We start from the raw sequence: 23,295 nt of genomic DNA on the forward strand, positions 1-23,295 counted from the left end.
TCAAAAGCAGAGACATTACCTTGCCCACAGAGGTCTGTCTAGTCAGGGCTATGGTTTTTCCAGTGGTCATGTATGGATGTGAGAGTTGGACTATAAAGAAAGCTGAGCACCGCAGAATTGATGCTTTTGAACTGTGATGTTGGAGAAGACTCTTGAGAGTCCCTTGGACTGCAAGGAGATCCAATCAATCCATCGTAAAGGAGATCAGTCCTGACTGTTCATTGTAAGGACTGATGCTGAAGCTGAAACTCCAATACTTTGGCCACCTGATGCGAAGAACTGATTCATTTGAAAAGACCCTGATGCTCGGAAAGATTGAGGGCAGGAGGAGAAGGGGACGACAGAGGATGAGATGGCTGGATGGCATCACTGACTCAATGGACATGGGTTTGGGTGGACTCCGGGAGTTGGTGATGGACAGGGAGGCCTGATGTGCTGTGATTCATGGGGTCGCAAAGAGTTGGACACGACTGAGCAACTGAACTGAAATGATCCCTGTTTATTTTTGTTTAGTTGATTAGTTGTGTCTGACTCTTTTACAACCCCATGGACTGTAGCCTGCCAAGCTCCTCCATCCATGGGATTCTCCAGGCAAGAATACTGCAGTGGTTTACCATTTCCTTTTCCAGGCCATCTTCCTGACCCAGGGATGAACCCAAGTCTCTTGCTTGGCAGGTGGGTTCTTTACCACTGAGCCACCAGGGAAGCCTTCTTTATCCCTATTCATTGTTTATCTGGAACTTTTCTTTGCTTTTCTGTTGTGCCATTTTCTACAATGAAATTTTGATTCCATTTCTAGCAGTTTCCCCTCATGTGCTGCTTAGTTGGTCAGTGTCAAGAGTTCACAGGAGCTAAACTGCCCCATTTCAGTTGTGGATCCCTTCGCTGCTGGACTGAGCAGCAGCGTCCTCGGCCCTGTTTCATCTGCTGTCATCAGCTTGGCCCGCCAGGCTTTCCATTGAGTGCCTACCCTGGTAGCAGTTGAGGCTGCTTCTCCTGGTCTCAGATGGGTCACATCTGTGTTGCATGGCCCTACTCTCTTCAGCGCTGATAAAGAGGATCACGTCAGTATTACGGCTGTTGGTGTGTCCTCATCGGCTTGGAGTTTGGGGGGAGAAACCTTGTTCCCTGGTTTTGTTAGAAATGTGCTGTTGGGTGTCTGTTGCTTCTTTAGTTCTCTGTGTTTCCTTTGGGATTCAGAGATTTAAGCATGCTACTGCCCAAGACTTTCCCCTTAAAAGCATGTCTTAGAGGCAACTTTGAAAAATGCAGATTCCAGAGAAGACATTGTAGGGTTATTAAAATTTTTTCAAATAACCTGTACAGTAATGTGGAAATCTTATTTTTCCTAGCTCCTCTTCTAAAACTTATACTATGTCCAAAAATGTCCCCAAATTATATACATGAGTGTTTAAGAAAGATGTGGATTTGGTGACAAATTTCAGAATTGGAGCTTCATCGGACATTTGAATGCATTATTCTGAAGAATAGAATATTATTGTCAATAACTGCAGAAGTTTAACCCTGATCTTAATAGTTTTCTATTTATCTTTAGAGATGTAAACTACAGTGTTTGAATGTATTCTCAGCTGACCACAGTATAGCTGTTGCTGCCTTGTGTGTGGTGTCTCCACATTGACAGTTAGCTTACATGCTGTTGTTTAGTCACTAAGTCGTGTCCGGCTCTTTTGCGACCCCATGGACTGTAGCCCACCAGGCTCCTCTGTCCATGGGATTTCCCAGGCAAGAATCCTGGAGTGAGTTGCCATTTCCTTCTCCAGGGGGAGCTTCCCGACCCGGGGATCGAACTCTCATCTCCTTCGTTGCAGGTGGATTCTTTACCACTGAGCTGCCGGGGATGCCCATTAGCTTTTATACGTTGATATTGATACATATTGATAAATAGGGAAATAGTTTCAGTATAATGTGAGTGGGTTTTGGTTTATATGTGAGTTTTTCTAAACTGGACAAGGGAATCCTGAATAATGGTGGTAGAATTTTATGCTACAGACAGTTTTTAATTAAAAGCGGTGACCTGTCTCAGGGACCCCTCCTGGAGAGGTAACCCCGGCTCTGTCATGGACTCCTCTGCTCATGTGGCAGGGTGCATTTCCTTTCATGTTCATGTTTGCAGTCTTCCTGCCTTAAAGCTCTACTTTTCGGCTCCCATATACGTTTGTTTCTACTTCTGTTTTTAATACCTTTTGTTAAACTCTGAGGTAGCATTTTAGCTACTCTTAGCTGCTTAACTGCGGTGTCCAAGTCATTCTGGAAGTCCCCATCATTGGTTTTCTTAGTGCTGTGGTTACATATTTACAGGGGCTTTGGCTGATCTGCTTCCCTTGTGCCCTTCTCCACCCCTTGGACCCTTTTTTCCCTATAAACCTTGTTATTTTTAGGGTTGCAGAGTGAAAATTTTCCAGGAATGCATGTATATATTTACATTATAGCAGATGTACTAAGAGACTTCTTCAAGAAAATGCTGGAGCTTAGAGTAGTAAGTGTAGTAAGGCTTTGCAGCATTATTTCTATTCTTGAGGACTTTATGAAAAGAGCCCCTATAATTTTCTTGTAATGAAGATCCGGTGTTTCTGATTTGAGGCTTCCTTTTCATCATTTTTAAGTGCAGGGGAATAGTAAACAGTAGAGGAATTACATTGTAATTACATTGTAACTCCTTAGCACATTATTTTGTGCTAAGGAGATTGCCTTGGTGAACCTACCTAAAATTAGAGAAACTGGTGAGAAAAGTAAAATTCTGTATTGAATGATATTTAGAGTATTATCTTTTTTCGTTTTGATCCAGATAGGGAATTATGGAATTGTAATTTTGGCTATTTGCAATACCAAAGTTTGTTTTAGAGACAGTAAAATAATATTTGACTTTTAGAAAATGCACAATAGTATATTATTATTTGCTGTGGAAAAATCTAATCCTTATCAAGAGATTTCAGGTACTTTCATTGAAACAGCAATAAAGTATAGGCCAGTATTACAGTAATGTAAGAAAATTGCTCATGTAGGAGATGACTGGAAAAATTGTACTAATGACAAAAATGGAGGTACAAATGGAAAAAATTCAGGTTATTGCATGGAGTACACTATTTTAGTCAGTAATACAGATCTTCCTTAATTTATGGTAGGGTTCTGTCCTGATAAACCCATTGTAAATTGAAAATGTTGTAAACTGAAAATGCACTTAATACACTTACCCTACCTGACATCATAGCTTATCCTAGCCTGCCTTTAACATGCTTGGAACACTTTTTAAGTGTTGAGCATCTTATTTAACTTATTGAATACTGTACTGAAAGTGAAAATAGCTGTGTGGATACAGAATGGTTGTGAGTGACCATGACCAAGTGGCTGACTGTGGCCTGGCATCACAGGAGGAGAGTCCCTGCACATCGCTGGCCTGGGAAGACGTCCAACTTCAGGGCACCGTTTCTACGGAGTATCATGCATTGCTTTCACATTTTGACTTGTGAAAGTCAAAAAATCTTTTAAGTCAAACTATCTAACTCTGTATTGCAAAATAGTGTAAACTGGTAATGTGGATTTGCCCCCCGCATAAGGAAGCTAATAGAGAACTTTGTTAAAGAATAGACTCCTTAGTGTTGATTTGGACCTTTTGAGGATTGAGGTTGAGGTTGACATTAGATGGATGGTGTTGGACAGGCCCTATTATTTTTATGTCATTTTTGGTTATACGTGATATGCCAGCAGATTCCAGTGGGGTTCACTCAAGGAAATGACCCCTGCTCTTTTGAGTAACTGTGACGTATTTGTGTTGTATGATGACATTAATAAATACTCTCATGACTCTTGTCAGATTTTTTCTGTGTTTTATTCTGTTGTTAGATATTATTTGTTTGTTTCTCCTTGATATGAAAAAAAGAATAAAGCATTTTACAACATATTTTATCTTCTTAAAAATCTGAGAGTAGTGACATGTATTAGTTTCAGGCATATAGCTTGACTCAGTATTTTTATATATTGCAAAATGATCACCACAGTAAGTCGGATTAATATCTGTCACCATTCATGGTTACAGAAATTTTTCTTGTGGTGAGAACTTTTAAGATTTACTCTCATGGCAATTTTCATATATGCAATACAGTATTATAAGTATAGTCACCAGGCTGTACCTTATGTCACCATGACTTACAGTATTGTATAACCTTTTGTACCTTTTGATAATACTTATCATCCATTTCGTTCATCCCCATCTCCCTGCCTCTGGCAGCCACCAGTCTGTCCTCTGTGAGCTTGGTGTTTTTTATTTGTTTTTGGTTTTTAATTCCACATATAAGTGAGATCGTATAAGTCTTTCTCTGTCTGACTCTTTTCACTTAATGAAATGCCCTTTAGGTTCATCCATTTTGTCACTAGTGACAGGAGTTCATTTTTTATGGCTGAATAATATTCCGTTGTTTATGTACATATATGCACATATATTCACTGCATTATTTATAATAGCCAATATGTTTGGAATATGTTTCCAATATGGAAACAACCTAAGTGTCCATCAATTGATAATAGATAAACTTGGCTGTTGTAAATAATGCAGTGAACATATTTTATCATTTTAAAAGTGTGTAACATGTAGGGAATTCCCTGGTGGCCCAGTGGTTAGGACTTGGTGCCTGCATCGCTGTGGCCTAGGTTCAGGCTCTGATGGGGAACTGAGATCCAGTAAGAGCGGCAAAAAAAAATGTAACCTATACAGCAGAATGACACTGTTCAATGCCTGTTTTTTCCTCTTATATCTTAAGGAAGAGAGAGAAAATCCTTCAAAACGGAGTAGAATTGAACGTGATATAGATAATAACTTGATCACATCAACACCAAGAACAGGAGAAAAGCCTAACAAACAGATATCTCGAGTAAGACGGAAAAGTCAAGTAAATGGAGGTTTGTTAATGTTTACCTGTTGCTTTATTAGGTGTAAGCAGAGATCACTTGATACGTTTTTTCTCTGTTTTAAAAAATCTACTTTGAGCAGTTTCTGCCTTTTTAGAATCTTTGTATTAAGTATGAATAGCATGAAGTAAATAGAAATTTATCTTCCTGATGTACGTCTACTTTGATGAGTTAAAGTGACAGTTAAAGACAAACCAACTAGCTTTATACTGTTTGGCAGGAAAATATATATGAAATTTCTTAAAGCAGTAATAATTTTTATTATGAATATATATTATTATACATAATATATATTGTGAATAATAAATTAATTTTTTGAAATGTGTATAAAGAATTTTTTTCTGGATCATGAAATGTAAAAGCTCAGAGGTGGCTTGGAGCTCCTAAGTCAGTGTTTCCCAAGTAGGGGTGTCTGTCCGCCATGGATGGTTTTCAGTGTCTGGAGACCTTTTTGGTTTGCTGCAGCCTGTGGAGGGATTGCTTCTTGCATCTAGCGGGTAAAGGTCAGAATACTGCTAAACGTCATGCAGTGCGCAGGACATCTCATAACAAAGCATTATCCAGCCCAAAAGCCGGTAGTGTTACTGTTTATAAACCCTCTTCTAGGTCAGTACCTGTGAGGAGCTGACAAGCTGACAAGCTCCTCAAACATCAGAAAGGAGTAGAACAAGATGGACACGCAGAGAGATCTTGAATAGCTCTTTAGAGCATGGAGTGCTGCCTTTTAACAAATGCGATTTTAAACACAACAGTAATAATAATTCCTCTTTCCTCTTTTTTTATATGATTTTTTTTTTTCTCAACGTCTTTCCTCTTAATGCAGTGATTTATCTCTAGAATTGACCATCAGGGAGAAAAGGGATAAACAAGTTAACAGATCTCTAGCAAAGAAAGAAGAAAAGAAATGTGGTAAAGTTGTGGAGGGTCAAGGATGATTTATTTAAACGTTTCTAATTTATTTTTTCCCAAAGCCCGTTAAATTTTTTATTTATAAGAAACTTAGGGAAAAAACTGGTTATTCTTCCTAAGTACTCTGAAATGGTGCAGCAGTATCCATAAGTAACGTTTGACACTGCTATATGTATAGTCTTTTTCTGTATATATAGTCTTCAGTAAAACTGGTTGCCTCTATTTTTTAGCTGTTCTTTGTTAGACATAGAAATAGAGGATAAATTTTGTGAAGTAGACAGCATCCCAAAATGTAAATAAACCAAGGCAGGATCTTACATTTATGTTTTCATAGTGTAATTTGGTTGCTTTACTTACAAAGAGTTTATTTCATTTTCTTTTAAACAATGTTGAATTTAAGACTTCCAGACTATATAATTCCAGATATAAATCTGCTTTGTAAAAACTCAGTAAATTTAGCATTTATAAAGCATTGTAAATAAGTTTATTGTAAGGATCATTTGATTTGCAAGTGACTTCCCTCAAGATTTCTTTAAACAATCAAGTTTTTAAAATTAATGTGAATCAATTTTCATTATTTTGAGGGAAAAAGTTTCCTAATGAATAGTTTAGAACACATTTGTGAATGTTGTGTTTTCTGGATTGCAATTTTTTTCTTTTGTTTCTTTCTTAGAAGCTGGTAGTTATGAAATGACAAATCAACATGTAAAACAAAATGGGAAATTAGAAGATAACCCTTCCTCTGGCAGTCCTCCAAGGACTACATTGTTGGGGACCATATTTTCTCCTGTCTTCAACTTTTTTTCACCAGCAAATAAAAATGGTAAATATAAATCATTAACCATAATTTGGGTTTAAAAATTGTTTTCCTGGTTTTTTAAAAGGTCTATTTTTTTTTTTGGCATTTTTTGTTAGCATTTTATGTTTCTTTTCAGCTTCATTAAAAATATACAGTTTCTAAAATGTACTTTTTTTATGTAGTGACTGAAATAAATGTAGGTTATGTTTAATTTTGTGTAAGTTAATGAACTCTGCTTTAACTATCTGAAAAGCTAGATGATAAACTTAGGGCTGGAGGGAAAGTATTATTTTTTCTGTGTTAGAATGACTTTTGCATCTTCAAAGTGTGTACAGGAGAGAACTGAGAAGCATTTTCTGTATTCTAGAGATCAGTAAAGTAGAATTTGTTGAATATTTTAAGTGAGTTGAGACCAGGTTATTTTTTGTAATACAATTTATTTTTATTATCATTTGCTTGTTTTTTTTTCCACCTCTAAGAATCTTCAGTGTAGACAAACAGTAAAACTACCCTAATTCGATGAATTTAAGATTTCCATTGTATAATGCCTTTGCAAAAAAATAGCCTTCTCAACATATTTGTCAAATATTTTCTGATATATTGTCTTTTCTGATAATTAGTATCTAATTTCACACATGAAATTATTTGAGGGTAAGAGGTAGTATCTTTATTTTTGCATCTACCATATTGTTTGATGTATTATTTGGCTCATGGGAAATAGCCATTAAATACTTGTTGCCTGATTATTTAAATTCTAATTTGAATTATGTTTCTGGATGATAAAGCAATTTTTAAAAGGCACAATGGTACACTGTAAAATCAGGATACTGTACAGGCAGAAAAATGTATTAGCACATTAAAAGACCGTGAAGTCCTAGACTAGAAACAAAACAAAAAAACTACATTTAGGGACTTCCCTGGCAGTCCAGTGGTTACGATTCCATGCTTCCAAAGCAGAAGACATGGGTTTGATCCCTGGTTGAGGGCGGGAGGAGAAGGGGACGACAGAGGATGAGATGGTTGGATGGCATCACCGACTCAATGGACATGGGTTTGGGTGGACTCCGGGAGTTGGTGATGGACAGGGAGGCCTGGCGTGCTGCGGTTCATGGGGTCGCAAAGAGTCGGACACGACTGAGCGACTGAACTGAACTGGGAGACTAAAATTCCACATACCTCATGGTGCAGCAAAAAAAAAAACCCACCCCCCAAAAAACCCTATCTTTAACCCAGTATACCCTAGACATTTCTTTTTTAAATTTATTTATAATTGTATTGTTGCCTATCCCAGCCTGGGTCTAGAGCCTGACAAATCTGTTAGATTGATTCAAGAAGGATTTCGGTGGTGAATGACAGTGGAAAGACAAGGAAGCAAGGACACTGAGGCTGCTGGCTTGAAAGTGGTTTAAATGATACACCATAAAGTCTAACTAGATGAGGCGGGTGGGGAGGAAGCCACCGAGAGATGTGTTTGGATAAAGGAGGCTGGCTTTTATCAGACAGGAAGTGTTAGTCGCTCAGTCGTGCCCGACTCTTTGCGACCCCATGGACTGCAGCCCACCAGGCTTCTCTGTCCATGGGATTTTTCCAGGCAAGGATACTGGAATGGGTTGCCATTTCCTTCTGCAGGGGATCTTCCCGACCCAGGGATCAAACCCGGGCCTCCTGCACTGCAGGCAGATTCTTCACCATCTGAGCCCCCAGGGAAGCCATCAGACATGAAGATCACATGTAATAGAATATATGAGACAGTTAATCAGAAGATCAGGCAGTCGTGGTAGGAGATTAATTATTTAAATATTAGGTTTCAGAGGGGAATGGTTTCTCAATGATAGTGTCCAGGCTGTGGCCATGGTAGTAACTGCTGTTGCTGCTAAGTCGCTTCAGTCGTGTCCGACTCTGTGTGACCCCATAGACGGCAGCCCACCAGGCCCCGCCGTCCCTGGGACTCTCCAGGCAAGAACACTGGAGTGGGTTGCCGTTTCCTTCTCCAGTGCACGAAAGTGAAAAGTGCAAGTGAAGTCGCTCAGTCGTGTCCGACTCTTAGCGACCCCAGGGGCTGCAGCCTACCAGGCTCCTCTGTCCATGGGATTTTCCAGGCAAGAGCACTGGAGTGGGTTGCCATTGCCTTCTCCGGTGGTAGTAACTACTCAAGAGCATAGTGAGTGTGGACAGAGCTGAAGAGGCCCAGCCCTTTGAGGGTTCGTTATGGGGTGAGTCTTTGACATCTCCTGTAATAACAGCTATATAGGCATTTAATAGAGCAGTAAACTGGTAGCTAGGTGTTAAATTGCTCTGTGATTAAGAGGATGCTGGCAATAGGTGGTAGATGGCAGCAGAGGGGATAAGAGAAGAATTGTGTAGTCAGGTGACATCAGTCTCAGAGGAGCAAATATTTTTACACATTAGGGAAAAACCAGTGATCTGGCAGCAGCAATGGAGGTAAATGAATTCTGATTGAGTAACAAGTATGAGACAATAAACAGCTTTGAGGGAAGGGTAATAGGAAGAGAGAAATTTTTTTGAAAGAGGTTAAAATTAAGGCAGTGGAGGGAGAAAGAATATTCTGTGAGAAAGTTGAGAGTTATTGGAGGTTGATTTTGTTGTTGAAAATGATATTTGGAGGATTCCATGAAGAAAATGGAGAGATGATTTGGAGGATTCCAGAAAGAAATGGAGAGTTGGGGTCAGTCCATAGTGGGAGAAAGATTGGGCATCAGGTTCATCTCGGTGATGGTTGAATGTAACAAAGAAATTGACTTCTTTGTTAACGAGGTGGAATCTTGTTGAGAAATTGTTCCTGTATCTTGGAATAAAAAGGTTCCTATGATTACCGGAACAGTTGACTCATTTTTAGGGAACTATCTCTAGTTTAAAAAATCAGAAGCTGTTTGAGGATAATGGAAAAGTGTGTATGTGTTTATTGCCCAATATATAGTAGGCACTTAATAAATGATAACTTGATTTAGTGAAAAGTTCTGTGGTCACCAGTACTGTATTGCACTTGACCCTTGAACAACATGGGTTTGAACTGTATAGGTCCACTTATACGAGGATTTTTTTCAATATAAATACTATAGTAGCTGGAGAAGGCAATGGCACCCCGCTCCAGTACTCTTGCCTGGAAAATCCCATGGACGGAGGAGTCTGGCGGGCTGCAATCCGTGGGGTCGCTGAGAGTCGGACACGACTGAGCTACTTCACTTTCACTTTTCACTTTCATGCATTGGAGAAGGAAATGGCAACCCACTCCAGTGTTCTTGCCTGGAGTATCCCGGGGACAGGGGAGCCTGGTGGGCTTCCGTCTGTGGGGTCGCACAGAGTCAGCCACGACTGAAGCGACTTAGCAGCAGCAGCAGCAGCACTATAGTAGCACACAGTCTGATTGGTTGAATCTGAAGGTTTGGAACTGTGGATGTGGAGAGCTGACAGTAAAATTATCCTCAGATTTCTGACTGTGTGGGGTTCAGTGCCTCCAGCCCCTGTGTTGTTCAGAAGTCAACTGTATGTATTGATACTTTGAAGTTGCTGAGAGACTAGATCTTAAATATTCTCACCACAAAAAGGAAATAATTATGTGGCAGGATAGAGGTTTTAGCTAATGCTCAGTTGGTAATCATATTGCATTATATAAAGCATTAAATCAGTTAATTATATCTCAATAAAAAATATTTAAAAGTTCTGAATTGACTCGTTTAACTATAAATGGGCATTTCTAAGCTGTTTGAACACTCTTAAGAAAAACTCTGTTCACAAATGTCACTCTAGCTTGTAATAGTCTTTATTCTTTACTGTTTGAAGCGTCTGGTGAAGACGCACTGAATAACGGCGTCCTCAGCTTCGTTTCTGTTCCAGGTAGTTTTTCTAAATATTTATGAATTTTTATTTTTATTAAATATATCTGACATACAACATTGTGAAAATGTCCAGTTGTACAACATGTTGATCTGATAATTTATATATGGTACTGTGATCATCAGCTGATTACACAATCAGCTAGCTTAAAACTCAACATTCAAAAAACTAAGATCATGGCATCTGGTCCCATCACTTCCTGGCAAATAGATGGGGAAACAATGGAAACAGTGAGAGACTTTATTTTGGGGGGCTCCAAAATCACTGCAGATGGTGACTGCAGCCATGAAATGAAAAGACGCTTGTTCCTTGGAAGAAAAGCTATGACTAACCTAGACAGCATATTAAAAAGCGGGGATATTACTTTGCCGATAAAGATCCATCTAGTCAAAGCTATGGTTTTCCCAGTGGTCATGTATGGATGTGAGAGTTGGACCATAAAGCTGAGTGCCAAAGAATTGATGCTTTTGAACTGTGGTGTTGGAGAAGACTCTTGAGAGTCCCTTGGACTGCAAGGAGATCAAACCAATCAATCCTAAAGGAAATCAGTCCTGAATCTTCATTGGAAGGACTGATGCTGAAGCTGAAGCTCCAACACTTTGGCCCCCTGATGTGAACAACTGACTCCTTAGGAAAGACCCTGATGCTAGGAAAGATTGAAGGCGGGAGGAGAAGGGGACAACAGAGGGTGAGATGGTTGGATGGCATCACCACTCGAGGGACATGAGTTTGAGCAAGCTCCCGGAGTTGGTGATGGACAGGGAGGCCTGGCGTGCTGCGGTCCATGGGGTCGCAGAGTCAGACACAACTGAGTGACTGAACTGAACTGAACTGAACTATGATCATCATAGTGATGATTAGCATGTGCGATTATGTTATATAATTTTTTTTTTTAGTGGTTGGATTAATTCTAATCTCTTAGCAGGTTTGATGATTTCAGTAGTGTTGTCTATATTCACTATACTGTGCATTATGTCTGTAAGGCTTATTTATTACTTGTTTTAAATTTGTCTCTGTCTTTCCTCTCCCACTGTGAGCTGCTAAGTAATGATTAATGAACACTGAATCATGATTTCAGGAACGTCAGGATCCGACTCCCCAGGACAGGCTGTGGAAGCTGAGGAGGTAGTAAAGCAGCTTGATATGGAGCAGGTGGATGAGATCACTACCAGCACCACTGCATCAGCCAACGGGGCAGCTTACTCAGATCCCGCAGGACACGTGAGGCCGTCAATGAACAATGGTTTAGAAGAAGCAGAGGAAACAGTTAACCGCGATATACCACCCCTTACAGGTGAAAAATATTTTTTTCTTACACATTTTCATAAATAGTTTGTAAAAATGCAGTACTTCATATTTTTTCTTAAATAGCCAGATTAAATGCATAAATTTTTCTTCCCTGAAATTAATAAAATTGGAAATAAAGTGTCCTCCCAAATCTAGTCATTTTGAAATTGAATTTTTTAAAGGTTATTTTACTGCATTTTAGTCGCTTACAGTTTAATTATTTGTACCAATCTAACTACTTGGAGAAATTTAACACAGCTAAAAAAATAATATGTTTATATTTATGAGCATATTTATTATAAATGCATGAGTCTTCCATTCTTAAGATCTGAAGTCCCTGTATAGAGGTAATCTCATACCCTCAGATTTGTCTCATATGTGGATGACATTCCCAAAGAAGAAACTTCTGTTCTCAGGTCTCTCCGTGTACACAGACTTTGCAGCCTAATCCAGAGCCTTTGAAAGGCCTGCCTACCATAATTGGTAGGTCCCTGAGCCAGTTGCAAATATAGAAACACGTGGGGTCAGCATTTATTACCTAACTTAAGAATAATACTGAACTTAACAAGCAAATCAGCATGAATTATGCACATAATTTATTCCTGGGTGGGTAAGACTTGTAAATGAACTTACTGTTGACTTGTCATTTAATGCTGATTGCTTTCCCTCATGTTACAGGCTTGCGAATGATAGGATATAGACTGAAGCCAAGGCTCTTGACTTTTTGTTTGATGTTTTTCTGCTTTTATGGTTCTTTATAAACCTTTGTACTTTTTTTTTTCTGGCAACTATGGCGACGGAGAAGGGATTTCTAAAACTTTAGTTTCTAGTGGAGAAAAGTAAGATTTACTCCATTTCTCATTCATTATTTGTTCCTCTAACACTTGTATAATTGAACACCTGGTTTTTGTGATGGACACTATTTATAAAGATGAATAAGATATGTTCATTGACCCTGAAGAGTATATGATTTAATAGATGAGCCAGGTACACACAAAAATTTACTATACAGTGTGATGGGTGCTGTTAAAATATATGAGCAAAATGTGGCACATTGCATTTACTCTGGGAGGATCAGGAGAGGAAAACAAGTGAAAGTTCTGCTGATCTTAAAAGATGAATATGAGTGACAAAAGTGTTACCTTTCCTCAACTTCAGGAAGGTCGTCAAAGAGAACAAGAAAGGAGGCTGGCTCTACCATTTACTTAGCGGTGTGACTTTAGATAACCTAAGCTCTCTGAGACAGTTTTCTTAGCTTTAAAATGGCAATAATAATTTAGAGCTTTGGAGACTGAGATGAAATGTGAAAAATGCTTTAGCATGAGGTGTTCAAATCCTATGAACACTTCGTTTCCCCCCTTTTCTGCGGGTAATAATCTGAAACAGTAAGGTGGTAGGAAGATGTGTTTTTCTTTTTGTCCCCGTGTGCTTATGAACTGTTAACTGGCATAAAGTTCTTGGAGATGAACAAAATTCTGCCTTATATCTGTTGTCATTTATTGAGCATACACACTGTATTGACTCTGAGAAGGTATTAATACATGAAAATAGTAAAAAAAAGGTAAGTTTTTGTCCTGAAAGACTGTTATCCACCAGTATTCCATTCCTGAGGCTTCCCTCATAGCTCAGTCGATTAAGAATCTGCCTGTGATGCAGGAGACCCAGGTTAATTCCTAGTTCGGGAAGATCCCCTGGAGAAGGAAATGACAGCCCATTCCAGTATTCTTGCCTGGAGAATCCCATGGACAGAGGAGCCTAGCAGGCTACAGTCTATGGGGTCGCAAGAGTCTGACACGACTTAGTGACTAAACCACCGCCGTTCCATTCCTGTAGGTAGCTCACAGCAATTTCTGTTGCGGCCCATTGTGTTAGTTCTTTCAGGCTATTGTAATAACAGACTACCATTAGAGTAGGTGACATACAAACAACAAATATATCTCATAGTTCAGGAGTTTAGGAAATCTAAGACCAGAACCCCAGCAGGTTCTGCTGCTGCTGCTAAGTCGCTTCAGTCGTGTCCGACTCTGTGCGACCCCATAGACGGCAGCCCGCCAGGCCCCGCCGTCCCTGGGACTTTCCAGGCAAGAACACTGGAGTGGGTTGCCGTTTCCTTCTCCAGTGCACGAAAGTGAAAAGTGAAAGTGAAGTCGCTCAGTCGTGTCCGACTGTGAGCGACCCCGTGGACTGCAGCCTACCAGGCTCCTCCGTCCATGGGGTTTTCCAGGCAAGAGTACTGGAGTGGGGTGCCATTGCCTTCTCCCCCAGCAGGTTCAGTGTCTGGTGAAGATCTGCTTTCTGGCTCATAGACAGCTGTCTTCTTGGTGTGTCCTCATATGCCAGAAGCTTTGTGAGCTTTTTGGGGTGTCTCTTTTTAAGGCCATTGATCTCATCCATGAGGGCTCCACTCTCATGACTTAATGACTTCCCAAAGATTCCGTCTCCAGACACCATCACTTTGAGGATTAGATTTCAGTACATGAATTTTGGGGAAACACAAACATTCAGTCTCTAGCCCACCTTAAACTTTCATCTCTAAGACATTACCTGTTTAGCTTGTAGGTTATCTTTGTCCTCTCATTGAATTTAAGTTGTAAATATTAGAAAATTCTCAACATAATTTCTGAAGCTCTATCAATTGATTGAATTTTAGCTAAGATTTAAAAGGGACTGTGTGTTGTGAAAGAATTTTTTCTTGATTATTTTTAAATTACTTGTAAGTGAGAAGTAAAATAATGGGTCATCTAAAGCATTGATTTCTATGTAGAACATCATTTCTTTCTTTCTTTTTTTTTTTTTTTTTTTAGAACATCATTTCTTAACTTTCAAGATCGTAGACAACCTTGAGATCCTATGTAATTCTTTAGGGGTTTGTGGACCTCTTTAAAGACTGTTCATAGATCTTAAGTTGAAACTACCTTCAAGTCTTTTTTCAGCATACACATACACATATTAATATTTAATTTTTGGCTGTGTCAGTTCTTAGTTGCGGCGCACGGGCTTAGTAGTTGCGAGATGTTAGTTCCCTGACCAGGGATTGAACCTGCATTTCCTGCATTGAAAAGCAGATTCTTAACCCCTGCACCACCAGGAAAGTCCCAGCATATATATTGACTGCCTGTATGTACAGCGTACTTTGTGAAGTATTACTGCTGTAAGAGCATGATGAAATTTTTCTAATATCATTCAGTTAGAAATGGAAATTTTGTGGAGTGTACTTTCCTAATAATAAGTAGTAAATTTTCTCTTAGTTGTTAGGGATTGAAATTTTGTTAGCCATGATGTAGCCTGCCACTTTGTCTGTAATGGTATTTTTTTCCTTTGGATCCAGAGTTAGATCTGTGTGTTAATAAAGTTACTTTTAAATACTGTTTACAAATTATTTCTGTCTTATCTTTAACCTAAAATGCACAGGGCTTCAGGGCAGTCATAATAAAAGCAGTAAATATGTATGTTCAATGGAGCATTGAGTAAAAGCAACACTTTGTTTTTCACTTTATTAAATAGCACCAGTAACGCCGGATAGTGGATATTCATCCGCTCACGCAGAGGCCACCTATGAAGAAGACTGGGAAGTATTTGACCCGTGAGTTTTTATTTTTTCCTTTCCCTCTTGGGACAGAAAGAAAGTACATGTGTACAGGGGTGGCTGAATGGTGTAGTGCAAGGAGCATCTTACCTGTAGGCATTAATGCTTTTACTGAGTTACTGAAGTACTAATTTTCAGTTTTACTTACATGTTTTATAATTTTGGTTTACTAGGTTAAATATGCATTATTGAATTAAAAACTTAAAGATGGGCCAAATTTAGTAAGATGTTTTATATTTACAAAAAATAGAAATGTTGAAATTTTCTTAAAATTTGATTTATAGCTATTATTTCATCAAACATGTTCCACCACTGACAGAAGAACAACTAAATAGGAAACCCGCTCTCCCTTTGAAGACAAGAAGCACACCAGAATTCTCCCTAGTTTTAGACTTGGTAAGTATATTTTTTCTAGAGTTAGGGAAAATAAAGGAGTTAAATACTCTTTAAAAAATACTTGCCGAAATACCTAAAAGAATACAAGAGAGTGAATAGCCTTACACATACATTTACTGTAATAACGTGTCTCAGGTGTTCTGAAATGTTTTTGTTTTAAGCACTGTCTAATGCTAGGGCCTCCCATTGCATTGGTATCCAGTACTTTTTGAAAATAAATTAGGCTTCCTTTTTTCTCTCCCCACCCCGTTGCTAGTTTGCTATTTAAATTCAATTATTTTTCCAATACTCCTATACCTTTTGTTTTGTTTTTTAATCTCCCAGTTAGTTATAATTTCATGCCTAGATTTCGGTCCAGGGAATCCACAGTCACGTTCCCCTGATGACCTGGGTCTTGATGAGTTAACCTTATGCAAGACCATACTCCTTTTCCTGTTTTTTTTTTTTTTTGCGCATATTATCTAATACCAATAACTTTATTAATAGACTCTCAAAAGCATGACTTCTTAATGTTGACTAATAAAACCTTTAGTATGCTTTCTTGGTGTGATTTTAAATTTATATTTTAGGGTACCAGGAGAGCTTTGAAAACTGAGTATCTCTTACCTTTTCCTAAGCAAATTTAACATATAGTCACCATTATTTACATCGGCCAGCAATTTCTTGATATTAGCAAAAATAATAATTTATTATGTAATATTGGAAAACATTTTACTATTTAGCCTTTGTTACTAGTAACCTATAATTGGAGATGTAGTTTAGTTCTCATCAATTTTTTTCTTATCTTAAGAAAAGGTTATCCTTTTCAATCTTAACTAGCATGGATAGTTCTGAGAGTTCAGCACCTTAGCCTTTGCCTAGCCAGAGATAGAAGCTAGGTATCCAGAAGTCCTAAGTATTTAATGTGCATTAGAGGATTGAGTAGGAAAAAAGAAAGAAAAATATTGAAACTGATTATGAGTAATTAAGATTTGATATGCAAGTTAGTGGAGAAACTGAAAAAGATTTTGCTAGATTTTTATGTTAGTAGTTGATATCCTGATAGCAAGCTTGGCCGTAAAATTTTTAAACCAATATGCAGGGTAAAAAGAGAAGGAAAGATAAGAATTGGTGAGCATAAATGAGTAATTTTACAGAAGTATATAAAGAAGAATGATCAAAATTTAGATAGGCTACAGATGAGTAGAATTAGTTACGATTCAATTATAGGAAAGAGAATACCTTTTTAAAAGATACTAAGATTTAAAAGATACTAAGAGGATATCTTATTTGTTTTCTCTGATATGTTATTAGAAGAAAATGAGGCATATCTAGAGTCTGTTTTGCTCTTTGCCTCCACCGAGGTTCACTCTAGGTTAAAAGAAACGCTGCAGCTAATGAACTGTGGAATCATAAGGTGTGAGCATTTGTGTTTCATTTTAATTCATTTTAAGCATAAAGTGTTGTCGCTTTCTGCAAATAGAAGCCTTCCTGTTTTTCCTTCATGGTTTGTGAAATACAGATATTTGCACATACCTTAGATGAACGATCCTCACATTCCTTTCGTCACAAGGAGAAAAGAGGGCTTGGTAATCAAAGATGAGAAGTCTTGATTAACTGCTAATTTAGTTTACAGATAAGGAGCTATATATGAGTAAAAGATATATATTTTTAAATAATTAGATGCTAAACGTCTATTGCCGAATTGTAAAAATAAGAAGAAGAAAGTATTTATGTGGTTTAACAGAAAGTGGGCAACTGCAGGACTCAGAACGGTGATTCTCAGACTCACCCGATCATCCTAACCCCTGAAGGACTTACTGGAGCATAGATTGCTGAACTCCACTCTCTGCTCCTTGCTGAATTTGAGTTATCAGAAGAGCTGGAGATTTTTCGTTTCTCACTGGTAGTTCCCAAATAATGCTGGTGCTACATGCTGTCCTAGTGACCACCACCTGAGAACCAATGACTTAGAAAATTCTGTCCCTGATTACTATGCCATGCACGCACAGTAATGTATTATAAATACAAAATTCATGTATTAAAGGGTGCTTTAATAAATGTTTTTGGTGATCATGAATACATACAATTATCATTTGAAATATCTCAGTATCTTAGTTCATTCAATATGTGCTTTTTATTTTAAGGATGAAACACTAGTGCACTGTAGTTTAAATGAGCTAGAAGATGCAGCACTTACTTTTCCAGTCCTTTTCCAAGATGTCATTTATCAGGTAATTAAAACTTTTTAACTTGAATTTTGGCCTGTTAGATATTCTGAACCAAGAAATCCTTTGTAAATATATATATATATATTTTTTTGGGGGGGAGCTAAAGTTTAAGGTGTTTATTCCCAATGGATTTCACCTCTATTTTAATGATTTAGTAACAGAAGGTAGCATCATGCTAAAGGACTACGTTTAAACATTGTTACCAGAAAAATGTGAACTTTTTCTACCCATTGATCTCTACTGATTTCATAACCTGTTTGCCAGCAGGTGGAGGCAGGAACACTGACAGCTTAGGTCCCCAGGAACTTTGCCAGGTTAGCATCTGGCATTATTGTTATTGTTTTTCCAAAACGCAGTTCATACGAAGAAAGCTTCCTTGTTGGTCATTTTTATTGCCTTTCTTAGTAATATGGTCTGTAGGTTGCAGTGTAGTAAATCTAGTTTATTTCAATTCGGAATTCCAGGATACTCTTCTAGTTACTGTAACACTCTTCTAGTTACTCCTAGTTACTCTGCTTTTACTTTAAAAAATTAGAGTATATCTCCCTCATTTGTGTTGATGGACAGGGAACAGTGCAAAATACAAATATCAGTTACAAACATCACTGCGAATTATCTGTTGACCGTAGTTCTTACTTTGTTTGAGATTTTCCTATCATAAGTAGTTCTTACTTTGTTTCCTATCATAAAATTTGAATTAATATGTGTGAATACATTTTGAAAACTACAAAGTGCCTTTCTGTCATGGACGTTGTTACTAGCATTGCCTCGTATCCCAGTTTTTGAAAGGTTGGCAAAGGGTCCAAAATTTGTTGTTTGTCAGATAGAAGCCAACCCAAGGTTTAACTGAGTAAAGTCACAGCATATTTACCACGGAGCGATGAAAAGGTGTTTATGGTTGTTTATGTGCTCTTAATAGGCAGAATATTGGTGTAGAATTCTTGGCGTGTGATAGTTATTAATTAGATCTTAAGAATCATAAGATTTTAGAGTTAGTTTGTGGTTCAGGATCTACTTTACCTACCTGATCTTGTAATTAGTCGTAAGAGGATTTATTTAAGCAGTTACTGTCAGTTCTAGTTTAAACTAGAAAGGAATTGTAGGTATGGTAATATCTGGATACTGTATTTATTTCCCTTTTATGTAAACTGAGTTTAGTTCTGATGTATGATCAAAGGATAAACAAAATATTTTTATAATAAGGAATTTTAAGATTTTTAATAACTGGATGTTATTTAAGGTAAATCTTTTTCTTAAGACAATTTCTGCCAAATAGGTTGCTCTTGTTCAGTGTACTTCAAAGACAGGAATCTTGTGGCAAATATAAATAGTATAGCAATATATTCTCTCTTTTTGTTGATAACCTTGTTTTTATGTTCAAAATTGCCCTTAAAAACAATAGCTTTCAAGCTTTGAGTTTGGAAAAGAAAGCTATTACTGAAAAATACAAAGAATTACTTTGATGTGATTTCTTAAGCTTTCCAGATTTGAAATTTATTTCTTACAGTTGGTTTGTCTGTTTCCATAATTTTTAGTAGTGAAATTGGAAACTTGGAGAGTGTATAAGTTTGATTTTCCTTTCATGAGGATTTCTTTTCAGTGTGACCATAAAGTTGAATTTTTTTCTTACTGCTTTCACCACTTCTTCTTTAGTTCTCTTCTATGTAAAATCCTTATTATTTCATGTGGATCTGGATAAGTTGTCTTATTTTGAATATAAGGCTCTTAGCAGTGCATATAATACTTTAAAAATATCTTCATATGTACTGCATCTACGTCTGTGGAATTCAAAGAACTCTTTGTTATATATCTGAGTTCTGCTTTCTGAAACAGGAAAATTAAATGATCTAGCCTAAGTCAGGAAAAATGAGCAGGAAGTTTGAATCTAAGTTACAGAGATGACTGCATTTTAATATGATTGAGTTCCTACATCATGTACAGAATTTAGTTCCCTTTCAGTAAGTTGTTGAGGATGTCCATAGTTAATATTAGATTTCTGGTGTTGGCATAGCCATTCTGTCGACTTTTTAAAAATAACTGCAGAAATCTTGGGTTAGGGTTCCCCCAGTTTTCAGACCAGCAAGCTCCCTTTAAACAGGGAATGATGTCTTTTAAACTTTCAGTGGTGTTGTCTCCATCTGCTGGCAAAGAAGAAATATACACAAGGGTCTGGGATGATCTCAGAGATTTTGGAGAAACCACATTATTAGGTAAGATGTGACTTAAATGTCTAACAACTACAGTGTAATGTGGCCCACTTAAAGGTAGACATCTGTAAAAGACTGTATATACTCTTAAAAAATAATTGGTTGAGATTTAAATTCACAACATAAAATTAACCATTTTTAAGGGAACGGTTTCATGGCATTTATCTGTATCCTCTTGGATATGTCAGTTCCATAACATTTACGTATATATGCTTTAAAATAAAATGGTAATGTTAAGATAGGATCAAAATTCTTCATCTAAATGAAAGCCAAATAAAGTGTCCTCTTGGGACTACTGTTACTTTTGCTTTCTTTTTATGGTAAGTTTGTTGAGGTAGAACTATATCTAATTGTAATTCTGTTTGCTATTCTCTTTCAAAACAATTTAAAATGTAATTTGTCTTCTGTATGCTTTAATAGTTGTCTGTATCAGAGTTGGCAAACTTTTTCCTATAAGGGGCCAGTTGTTAATATTTTAGGTTTTGCAGTCTGTGTTACAACTACTTTTTCTGCCATTGCAGCATGAAAGTAGTCATAGACAGCACATAATGAATAAGCCTGACTGCATCCCATTAAAACTTCACTTAACAAAAATAAGTGATGATCTGGATTTGGCTCAAAGGCCATAGTTTGCTGACCCTTGGTCTAATAATTATGAGAGTATATGCAGTAAATTTACATATTCATATTCAAATTCTAAATGGAAGTAAGTAATTAAATGTTCATCAAAATTCTTGTTACTATATAGAGAGATTTAGAATTAGATCCACTATACCCTGATTATGGACTTTCTAAGGTTTTTGCAGATGAAAGTTTGAGGGAAATTTTAAGGTGGTCATTACTCAACGTTTAAAGATTGCCTTACTTCATGATATACATTCTTCTTTTGATTGATAAGTAAGGATCAGCTTAGTTAATGCAAGACTTAGAATAATGAAGAGATAGATTATTCAAGCCTCAATTTAGTACCTTGAATGTATTTGAATTTCCATTTCTCTAGGGGATAAACCTGAAAGATCCAACTCAAATGAAAATTTTGATATATGTTACCACTGATACTATATAGATTAGACAGATTATAGTTTGTGAAAAAGTCATTTGAAAGAGTAACTGAGTGTTTAAAGTGAGGGTGTGGCATTCACTAAGGCAAAGTAGATAGATTTTTTTGTTTGAATGTTTTTTTCTTTTCCCTTAATTGGTAGTTTTTCCATGAATTGTTTTACAGTTAGATACTGGAAAACATATTTATTTGTAGAATGGTACAAATGCATTTGATATCTGGAAAAACAAGTGCATGATCAGTTCCAATGCACATGTTTTAATTTTTATATTTAGCTTATATTGACACATTGTCAGGAAATCCATCTCGTGGTGTTACTCAGTTAAGAGGTCTCCACTGTATTTAGTTTCTGTTCCTGCAGATCCACCAATTCAAGACTCTAGGTCATCTCACTCCCTCTTCCATCCAGAAGATGACTTCTATCCACAAGCAGGACTGAATCAAAAGACAGATTTTTCACTTAGCTCTTGAGCTGAACCACCTCCTCAATGACCTTCCTCTGTCTCCATCAAGAACTGGAGCTCAGTTTTTTGAAGATGTAATAGAGCTACCCAGCCCAAACGTGGCTAATTGAAGACAAAAAGAAGATGCCTCATGTGTTTCACCACAGTGCCACCAAACGTAACTCTGTTGTCCAACTCCTCATTCTGTAAAGTATGGCAGGGGCATCTGATTTTTGACTCTGTTCACCAATAAGACTTTAGCCAGTCAGTGGCTTTCTGAAGATCAGTAAAATCAACAAACTTTGGGTCAGCTGTCCAGAAATCAGATTGTGGTAAGCACTCAAGGAGAGATAGGATCCTATAGGGAGCTACTTGCTAAAGTATGCTTTGTTTTAATAGTAGAGGTTGCTTTTATGGGAAGAGTTGGGGGGAAAGGTGGGTGGGAAACCCCATGTTTAGCAAAGCTCAGCCTCTTCCTCATTATTATAGTTTGTTTTCTGGGAAGCTTACAGCCTAGGATAATTTTTGTAAGGATTTCAAATATTTTATACTACAGAAAAATAGAAGTAGAAGGTCAGTGGCATCTTACCTCTTTTCTGCAATCTTTCCTAGAAAAGTCAGCATTTTTGCTTGATGAAGGAAAAAAGCAGTTGTTTAAATGAAGAGTTCTGTTAGTAGATACTTAATCAAGCTTTTCCTCCCCTCATGCTCTGACTTAAATTGATACTAAACAGGAGGCATTGTTTGGACATTCATAAAGCATAATTTTATTATATAGAAGTAGTATGTATATTTGTTCCTTAAAACATCTGGGGCCATGGACACAGAATTGAGGATGAAAGTAATATTTTATATCTGATAGGGAATAATATTTTTGATAATTAGTTGTAAGTCAGCATTTGAAATAATTTTTCCATCCTTATTAGTAAGTATAGTTAGTCATTGGTACTAATTTTTTCATCATGGCTTTTGAATTCCTTATACATATATCTTAAAATTAGAAGTAGTTCATTTAAAAATACACAGAAAATTCTTGTTCAGTAGCTGAAAATATGTTTCAACTTTAGGAGAGGTGACAGTTGACTATTAAACATATTAAATTGGAGACTTAAGAATTTAGAATTTGGTTTTGAAGGCTTTGTGGGCTTTTGGGTTTTTTTTTTTTTTTTTTGCTTTTAAAGTCAGTAAACTTGATTTTAAGAAACACATTAAACCTTTTCTATATACATACACAAATATGTGTACATACATACATAAATTGAAAAATTGTGTATGTGTGTGTGTGTATATACATATATATGTAAATGGCCATGACTTGAAAAGTATGCTTCATTGCTAATTTTTAATATACCTTCTGTATGAATACATGAAACATTTTATCCCATTTGGACTCCATAAGAAAATATCTTTTCAAATTTATTTCTATTTAATACAGTGTAAGGTTTTACAGAGGTTTTAGTTTGAGAGTTTCATTTTTATTGGTTATAATGTTTCGGTATTTACCTGTTAATTCTCAGATTGATCCACCTGCAGATACTGTCCCCAGCAGCAATCTACCTTTTACTGAAACTGTGAAGCAAAAGATGACTTGTAAAATCACCCGTGGATGATGAAGTTGAG

General features: G+C 37.1%; 1 protein-coding gene across 15 annotated transcripts in view; it reads left to right on the forward strand.

Annotated features, from left to right (window-relative positions):
- The window catches only part of CTDSPL2 (CTD small phosphatase like 2), a 78,466-nt gene that overhangs the window by 40,436 nt on the left and 14,735 nt on the right, over positions 1 to 23,295 (forward strand). For 7 of the 15 annotated variants that reach the window (XR_014059773.1, XM_081510905.1, XM_081510909.1 and 4 more), the window contains 6 exons: positions 4,776 to 4,914; positions 6,506 to 6,655; positions 11,565 to 11,780; positions 15,278 to 15,356; positions 15,644 to 15,755; positions 17,882 to 17,968. Coding sequence is in view for 14 of the 15 variants with exons in the window: in XM_081510905.1 (XP_081367031.1) it covers positions 4,776 to 4,914; positions 6,506 to 6,655; positions 11,565 to 11,780; positions 15,278 to 15,356; positions 15,644 to 15,755; positions 17,882 to 17,968 (783 nt within the window). In the remaining variant the exon portion in view is untranslated. Of the gene's footprint in view, positions 1 to 4,775; positions 4,915 to 6,505; positions 6,656 to 11,564; positions 11,781 to 15,277; positions 15,357 to 15,643; positions 15,776 to 17,844; positions 17,969 to 23,295 lie in introns of all 15 variants that reach the window. The other 8 variants (XM_081510912.1, XM_081510915.1, XM_081510914.1 and 5 more) reach the window with 2 other exon arrangements.

This window comes from Giraffa tippelskirchi, chromosome 7 (assembly GCF_054371585.1).
Source record: "Giraffa tippelskirchi isolate mGirTip1 chromosome 7, T2T-mGirTip1v1.2.pri, whole genome shotgun sequence".
Taxonomy (NCBI): Eukaryota; Metazoa; Chordata; class Mammalia; order Artiodactyla; family Giraffidae; genus Giraffa; species Giraffa tippelskirchi.